The 8,819-nt window shown below is 36.4% G+C and overlaps 2 protein-coding genes across 3 annotated transcripts in view; both read left to right on the forward strand.

Moving 5' to 3' along the window:
* LOC127515784 (B-cell receptor CD22-like) overlaps positions 1-8,819 on the forward strand; it is a 224,895-nt gene that overhangs the window by 187,204 nt on the left and 28,872 nt on the right. The window lies entirely within an intron of this gene.
* LOC127515833 (B-cell receptor CD22-like) lies at positions 823-7,374 on the forward strand. 2 transcript variants are annotated; one of them, XM_051899933.1, is made up of 10 exons: positions 823-838; positions 1,310-1,411; positions 2,273-2,341; positions 3,796-4,137; positions 4,236-4,484; positions 4,550-4,807; positions 5,247-5,504; positions 5,618-5,717; positions 6,113-6,155; positions 6,377-7,374. In XM_051899933.1, the coding sequence occupies exons 3-10, from the start codon at positions 2,281-2,283 to the stop codon at positions 6,410-6,412; spliced, it is 1,347 nt and encodes a 448-aa protein (XP_051755893.1). In that variant the 5' UTR covers positions 823-838; positions 1,310-1,411; positions 2,273-2,280; the 3' UTR covers positions 6,413-7,374. The 2 variants fall into 2 exon arrangements, with proteins under 2 accessions (XP_051755893.1, XP_051755886.1); XM_051899926.1 differs by lacking the exon at positions 823-838 and adding an exon at positions 4,902-5,159 and having other exon boundaries at positions 1,295-1,411.

Below are 8,819 nucleotides of genomic sequence, written 5' to 3' on the forward strand. Positions count from 1 at the left end.
CTATTTATAATGCCTGCTTCTGACCTTCCTAGAACATGTACAGGACATTTCGACATTTGCATTGTAAGCATATTATTTAATGCTCAAAACATGAATTAAGCAAAATAAATCATAAAAAACTCCATCTTCCTCAAAACACTCTCATTACATTTTTTTAGAAAAGGCATCTGACCTCCATCAAGAAAATTTCCATCACACTCATATGCAAGAGTGACAGAAATAATGACGGACGACATTTTCTTGCTGAGCATTTCCCATTTTTAACAAATGGCAGAAGAAAACTTTCTTTGATTGAGAAATATTAACATGGAGAACAGGAAATAAAAAATATCAGTGAAAAAGAAATAAAATATGGAATAATATATTGTAATATTATCTAAAATAATATAATGTTGTTAATAATTGTCACGTTCAAAGTTTCTTAATCATGTTCTGTTTATTTTTTATTTTTTGTCATGGTTTTGCTTGTCACTGTTTTGCCTGTATTCTAGACTGCAGTATGTTCTCATAGTTGAGTTACACACATGTTTCATGTTCCTTTGATTATCCTTGTGTATATATAAGCCCTTTCATTGTTCTTCGGATCTAAACTACACTGTGCCTGTGACGGAACACCATCTATGTGTTATCCACACATAATACGACCCATGGCCTATTTAGCAGGCCAAAACACCTAAAGTGGGGAAACTGGAACATGGGGAGAGCATGCAGATTTCACACAGAAGGGACTCTAACCAGCTAAGTGGCTACTCACTGAGCCACCATGCCTGTAACAGAAAACCGAAGAAAGCATAGGAAGAAATGGATATACCTGCAGTAGTAACGGAGAGCTGTGCAGGTAAACCTCACTCCCTGACCTCAAGAGGCGCACTAGTGACATCAGAGATTGTGGTCTTTAGCCTGCTTGTCAGTGTGCCTGCCTCCCATGCCGGCGACCCGGGTTTGAGTCCCGCTCAGAGTGAGGCAGCTAGGACCCAGAGGGGTTACACTGTTTCCAGCTTCTCCTAGAGCAGGGGGATTGCTCTTAAAATCCTAATTAAACTAAACTTTAAATTTAAAGACTGGTTATAGCAACCATACAACTGCAAAAAATTTTGAAACCCCTGAAAACACAGCTTAGGCATAACATTTTGTCATAACATTTATGTTTCTGCATTTTTGTGAAAATGAGGTTCGTTTGAGTGCTACAGACTTATATCACATTCACGTCGACTTACTGATGTTACAGCAACACCTCAAAAAACTTGGCAGTGTATGATCTAAATAATATTATTTAATTTGTTTTCACTGGATTTGATTATATGTCCAGCAAATCAGCAACACCCTCTACTCATGCTTCCTCTCCTACTTCCTCCGTTTGGTCTGTTTTCATCATTTCACATCTGATGGACGAGTGCCTCACTGAAACACGGTAGAACAATTTTCTCTGTTCTTAGTTCATTCAGTCACATTACTTATTTAAGACACTGGAAAAAGTAATTATTTTTATTGCTTTTATGTTGTTCTTGCTTGATTTATTTTAAACGTTTAGCTGTTACATGAGTGAGTATTCTGATCTAGAGTCTATTTAAGTCTGTACATTTTCATTTGTTTTGTACTCATGTATAGTTTTTCATGATACGCTGGCAATAAATAATAATAAGGTCCCACTTAATATTAGGTGGCCTTAAGTACTATGTACTTACATTTAAATTAATCATTTGATACAATGCACTTACTGTGTACAAACATGTTTTTACATTGTAGTTATTTTAAAAATACCTGCATGTAATTACATCTGTAATTAATTTATGTAATTACATTTATAATTACTCTGTTGATCCATCCCTTACACCTTAACCAACCCTTAACCTACCCATACCACCAAACCTGTCCCTAACCTTACCTGTATCCACCAATAGCAGCAAAAGTGTTTTGCAATACAACATGAACACAATGAGTACATTGTACTTATTTTAACTTAAGTACATAGTAGTTAAGGCCACCTAATATGAAGTGGGACCAATAATAACAACAACAACAATAATAATAATAATAATAATAATAATAATAATAATAATAATGATCCACATGTCAATTACGCTGTGCATTGTCAGAGAGGGAATGAAAAATGGTCAAGAAATGTTGAACTGCTTTTTGGATGTACAGTTTTTTTAATAGTATAAATGAACCTCAGAGATCAGAATTAATAAAAAAAATGTATGATATGACCCTTTAAAGGTAAGTTTGCATTATATTAACTAAATGTACTGTAACTAATTGGTTGTTGTAGGTGTTGCTATGATGATTACAGTCAGAATGGCTCCTGATCTTCCCCTGATGTTTTTGCTCATGTTTTATGGTGAGTCACTGATTTTACAGCAGCGCTTCATTTTTTTTTTTTTTTTTTTACTTTAGTTCAGCAGTTTTTTTTTTTATGATTTGTTATGAAATATGTTTCTGGGGTTTAGTGTTGAAATGCTTTTGAATTTTGACCAAGTCAAATCATCTCTATTCATGTAGCGCTTTATACAATACAGATTGTCTAAAAAGCAGCTTTACAGAAATAAACAGGAAAGTAATGATCAATGATGTAACAAAATTCAATTCAGCTTTAAATCAGCTCTAAATATAAGACAAAAGTGTCATTGTTCAGCTGAAGTCAGTTCAGTGTTTATTGACTTGAGTTTAATAAAGTTCAACAATTATGAGTTATTATAATTGATAGCAATTATTATTTCATCTATATAGAAAACAATTATGTCATCATTGAGCTTAGTTCAGTTCTCACCCGATGATTTCAGTGCAGTAAAGTCAATAATTTTGCTAAATATTAAATGAACCCAAACTCCATCTGTGAAAGAAATGGAGGAAAAAATCTCAGCGAGGCAGTTCTTCTCTGGCCAGAGGAACGAACATGGTGTGGTTTAATTCCACGCTGCATCACAGGTCAGATTGAGGAATGATATAGTTCAGAATATTTCATCCATTTCCTTCTACTTGCAGATTGGGGTACAACATGTCGACATATGAAAGTAGGAGGAGTTGTAGCTGGCTATAGGGGTGTTTGGTACTCTTAACTGAAGGTCGATAGCTGTGGTCATCAAGGTCTTCACAAGGGATCTGTCTATAGGGCTTGTCTAGTTGTCAAGGTCTCCCCTGTCACCCAGGGCTGTTGTGGTCATATCTTGGTGCAGGTCCACCATCTAGTCTGGATACATTATGGATCTGGATGATTATGGTAACCTCGGGATGAGAATGACACAGACAGACAAATATTACCATAGATGCCATTACACTTATTACTAATTTAGTCCAGACTGTCCTCCAAACAAACACGACCCTATAGGTCGTTTTCAAGCACCTTATTACGACCTATATTTACGTTTTAAAGTCATGGCCCTCTAGCTGGCGTAAAAATAATGACAGTGTCGTGTTATGTCTGTCGTCATGAAATGACGTATGACTGTCGTTACCAATCAAAATGCGTGTTTATTTAAATGCAATGTGTGGACTTTTTTCACCATTTGTCCTTTTTCCATTTAGCAAAACTCATTTTTATTAATGACTACACCCACCCCACCCCACCATTCTGTTAGTTTTGTGGTATATTTGTCAAAGAAATACAAAGCTGAATATCATCAGCACAACTAAGGGTAGCATGTACAGGGTGAAAAGCAATGGTTCCAGTACTGAACCTTCATACTGAGGAGTTGATTTTATAGCCTTGGCTGATATCTGCCACAGATTTCAAGAGTTTTCATGGCCCAGTGTATCTGATAAAACAACATTTTCATTATTATTTCTGTGTTTCAGTGGTATCTAGTGCTGGTTGGAGTGTGAGTTACAGTCCTTCACACATCTGTGCACTAAAGAACTCATCAGTGATAATGAGCTGCACTTATACATACCCTACTGGACATCAGATCATGAGAGTGTTCTGGACCAAAGGGCCATTACAAGTAGGTGTAGAACCTCCAGATCTGTCTGAGGACCCTGAATACAGTCAGAGGCTTCAGTATCTGGGAGATAAACAGCAGAACTGCACCATCAGACTGAGTCATGTGACACTGAAGGATTCATACAAGTACTATTTCAGATTCATCACTGATAAAGACAAAGCGATGGGCTTGACTGGAGTGACTCTTGCTGTCACAGGTGACTTTCATGAGGTTTTTCTCTTCTTCTGTACATTATGTTGAATAATAATCAGTGTATGACAGCAGCACTAGATATAATGTGTGTGTTATGTTCAGATCTTCAGGTGGAGTCTCCTGAGAGAGTGACAGAGGGAGATTCAGTCCGTCTGACATGTAAAAGCAGCTGCACTCTGACTGACAGAGCAACATTCATCTGGTACAGAAACTCACAGCCATTAACTGAGAGAAGAGACAGAAACAATGAACTCCTGCTGCAGTCAGTCAGAAGAGAGGATGCAGGCAGATATAGCTGTGCTGTACACGGACACAATCACACCTCTCCTGCTGTTTATCTCAGTGTCACACGTATGTATCTATTAAAAAATGGAGATTTGGTTTGGATTAGATGATTAAATTTTTGTCTGTTTTAGATCCTCCAAAGAGCGTCTCAGTGTCCATCAGTCCATCTGGTGAAATAGTGTCAGGAGATTCAGTGAATCTGAACTGCAGCAGTGATTCAAACCCTCCTGCTCTGAACTTCAGCTGGTTTAAAGGAGGAACGTTTGTAGGATCTGGACGAATCTTCAACATCTCAAAGATCAGCTCTGATGACAGTGGAGAATACAAGTGCAAGTCCATCAATGATCATGGAGAGAAATACTCTGATACTGTGACTTTAAATGTCATGTGTGAGTTAATAATGGTTCAATAACTGTGATAACGAACAGATAAGTAAATAAAAATTCCAATACAAGATAATACAGTTTCTTTTGTCTGTTTTAGATGAACCCAGGAATGTCTCAGTGTCCATCAGTCCATCTGGTGAAATAGTGTCAGGAGATTCAGTGAATCTGAACTGCAGCAGTGATTCAAACCCTCCTGCTCTGAACTTCAGCTGGTTTAAAGGAGGAACGTTTGTAGGATCTGGAAGAATCTACAGCATCTCAAAGATCAGCCCTGATGACAGTGGAGAATACAAGTGCAGATCCAGAAACAAACATGGAGAGAAATACTCTGATGCTGTGACTTTAAATGTCATGTGTGAGTTAATGATCATCTGCACATCGTTCACAAATCCAAATACATAATCTAATATTTATTGGGAATTTAAATTTGTGTCTGTTTTAGACCCTTCCAGGAAAGTCTCAGTGTCCATATGTCAGTCTGGTCAGATTTGGGAGGGAAATTCAGTAACTCTGAGCTGCAGCAGTGATTCAAACCCTCCTGCTCTGAACTTCAGCTGGTTTAAAGGAGGAACGATTGTAGGATCTGGAAGAATCTACAGCATCTCAAAGATCAGCTCTGATGACAGTGGAGAATACAAGTGCAGATCCAGAAATAAACATGGAGAGAAATACTCTGATGCTGTGACTTTAAACATCATGTGTGAGTTTTATGAATCATATTCTCCACATACACCTGCTTACGCATTTATTTTGTTAGTATATTTTGTCGTTCAGTCCTGATAAACAGCTGATGTGTGTTTTTGTCTATTTCAGCAGAAAGATGTTTCTCATGGTCTGCAGCGTTTGGTCTTGGTGTTGGTGTTGGTGTTGGACTCTGTGGAGCATCTGCTGCTCTCATTGTTTTGTATATTCGGTAAGACGTCCTTTACAACTGCAGTGTAAATGTAGTGTTACTGTGCTACATTAAGCAAAGTATACCTGTTTACCACAACTGTACTACAGTTTAAATATGCAGTTATTTTGCTAACCTGCAATAGATTGTTTAATATATTTTCAATGTATTCAAACCAGTTAATATATTGATCATAAATATGTGGAAACATATTTTGTTTCCATAAGGGAAGGGGTTTGTGTGAGCTAGTGAGAATTAACATTTTTAAACAGCATTGTTGTAAACACACATGGTAAAGTGTCTTTAAAGTTCCCAAATGTCTTCATCTATGTGAATCAACGTCCATCCAGTTCAAAACATGTTATAAGCATATGAAACTCTTTAAATGTGCTGTTTATTCACCTTTCTTTTGACAGTCATACAAAAAGGATGAAAAGATCTGCTATAAGATTTTCTCAGGTGAGATGAGCACAATTATATATTCAGCCGTTTTGAGTCATGCAGAGATTTTAAGAGTATAAGACATGTGAGTCTCATGTCCAAACACCTGATTCTTCAGTTTTAGATTCAGGAGTTTCTATAATCCAGTAAAGACTGATTTACATGAAGATCCTCTGGACATTAAAGGCAGTACTGTTAGACTGTCAAATGTTTAAACCCTTCTGTCTTTGTCCCTGTAGATTGCGGATCCCGGTGCTGAAGTATATATAGAGTAAGGCTGGCTTGATTTCCTGACAGGTCTGAATTCATCAACTTTTACAGGAACAGTCACCATGCAATAAAACAATACATCTGCAAACATGGATGCATAATCTTCTCTGCTCACCCATTCCTGAGCCCCTCTTTCCCTTCTTTTTCTCCACCAGGCTCAGGTCACTAAAAGTTTACTAATCGTGACTACCACAAATAATGTATCTTGTGAATTCATTGTTTTTCCTTTAATGTTTGGCATCATTTAACTCGTTCATCTGTTACACATAGACTCACTGAATGTTGTCCTTTTTATTGTTCAGTTTTTTTATCTAAAAAGTCATTTTTGAACCACTCATTTTTATTAAATAAACAAATATGAAAGCAGCCAAAAATGACCAGCAGCCAAGAGTTTTAAATGTCTCAGTACGATTGGTCAAATGGTCTCAATTTCACAGCATATATATTACCATATATTATGTGATCCTACCCAACCAAAAATACCAAGTTCTGTCATGAAACTCTAGATGGCGTAGGCTGATGGGTCCTTAACACAACCTGATGACATTTGCACATTAACTACACAGCACAAGCTGACTTGGTTCCCATTGCATCTGCAGCCATTGAGCTTGTTGCTCAATATTTAAATGGTTAGTTCACCCAAAAATGAAAATTCGGTAATAATTTATAATAACTGCACACTATGAAGCATTAGTTAAGCATTAGTAAATACTCAGTTCATCATTTATAAAGCATTAATAGACATTAGTAAGCAGTTTATAAATACAGCTGTAAATGCTTTGTTCTTGATTTATAAGCATATCTATAATGTGTTTAATAATTGTATTTTCATTCTTTATTAATGATCAATTTATCATTTCTAAATTGTGTATTACATTATTTACAAACCAGTTATTTAGGAGTTGTCAGTGGTTCATAAGATCATTTAGAAATTGTAAGTGAATGATTAATAAACTATTTAAATGTACATTTATGCATCTTATTATTTAGACGTATAGTAATAGTTACTCAGTGTGTTAATACATGCTTTATTAACACATATTCCTACTGCAATTCATGATTAAAGGGATAGTTCACCAAAACATGAAAATTTGATGTTTATCTGCTTACCCCCAGGGCATCCAAGATGTAGGTGACTTTGTTTCTTCAGTAGAACACAAATGATGATTTTTAACTCCAACCGTTGGCATCTGTCAGTCCTATAATGCTTGTCAATGGTAACTCCATCTATAAGAGTCAAAAAAACATGCACAGACAAATCCAAATTAAACCCTGCGGCTCGTGATGACACATTGATGTCCTAAGACACGAAATGATCGACTATGTCCAACTGCCTTGTGCATTCGTTTGGTGAGGTCTGAACGTGCGCTCTGATGACGGAAGTGATGTCTCGCATTTATACTTCAATGAGTGCGAGACATCACTTCCGTTGTCAGAGCGTGTTCAGACCTCACCAACTGGATGCGCAAGGCAGTTGGACATAGTGGTGTTTTAGAGGTGAAAAATAATATAAATACTGTTCAGTTTCTCTCACAAACTGATCGTTTCATGTCTTAGGACATCAATGTGTCGTCACAAGCCGCAGGGTTTAATTTGGATTTGTCTGTGCATGTTTTTTTGACAGTTATAGATGGAGTTCCCATTAACATCCATTATACGACTGACAGATGCCAACGGTTGGAGTTTCATGAAAACATGAAATTGCTGCCATTGATCAACAACAAATCCAACGTACATGGCCTTTGGTTATTATGGAAGCTTTTTTTCCGCCACAGAATAAAAAAGCATAAAATGTAATTGTGACTTTTTATCTCACAATTCTATTTTTTTATTTTTTTGCAATTATGAGTTTACATCTCACAATTCTGACTTTTTTCTCACAATTGTGAGATATATACTAGGAACAAACAGATAAAAAGCCACAATTACCTTTTTTATTTTCTATTCATGGCAGAAATAAGCTTTCATACGTTCCACGTGTAAGGGGGAAAATCCTAGAGATGCACAATCCAGCACACAATCTTACTCCTCTCCCTCTCTCTTCTTCTCCCTTGTCCTGATCCAACTCCTCTCCTCCTTCATCTATTCCTCTCTCTCACCCAGACATTATTTTTCCATCTCTCTCTCTCTACTGTATGTCCAAGTAATGAAAAGAACTTCAACACCTGACTATGCTTCCAATTGAGATTGGAATCTGCTATTTCTCAATATTTCAGTGATCTGCTAATTAAAAATGCTTATCACTTGTTTCAGTATTTGTTTTATATATATATTTTTTTTCAATACTTTCAAGCTGCTGTTGTTGTAAAAGTACAGGTTTTATACTATATTTAATGATTGGAACATTAGGTCTTCATTTCTGACATGCTGTGTTTGAGCATTTGTAAATAAGATGAGAAAGATTCATGATTT

This window comes from Ctenopharyngodon idella, chromosome 1 (assembly GCF_019924925.1).
Source record: "Ctenopharyngodon idella isolate HZGC_01 chromosome 1, HZGC01, whole genome shotgun sequence".
Classification (NCBI taxonomy): Eukaryota; Metazoa; Chordata; class Actinopteri; order Cypriniformes; family Xenocyprididae; genus Ctenopharyngodon; species Ctenopharyngodon idella.

What these genes read in the sequence shown, in the direction of transcription:
- LOC127515833 (XM_051899926.1), top strand. Translation starts at nt 2,281, where the DNA reads ATGATGATTACAGTCAGAATGGCTCCTGATCTTCCCCTGATGTTTTTG. An exon ending in GTTTTTGCTCATGTTTTATG is followed by an intron (nt 2,342 to 3,795) that starts GTGAGTCACTGA and finishes TCTGTGTTTCAG; the next exon opens with TGGTATCTAGTGCTGGTTGG. An exon ending in AGTGACTCTTGCTGTCACAG is followed by an intron (nt 4,138 to 4,235) that starts GTGACTTTCATG and finishes TGTTATGTTCAG; the next exon opens with ATCTTCAGGTGGAGTCTCCT.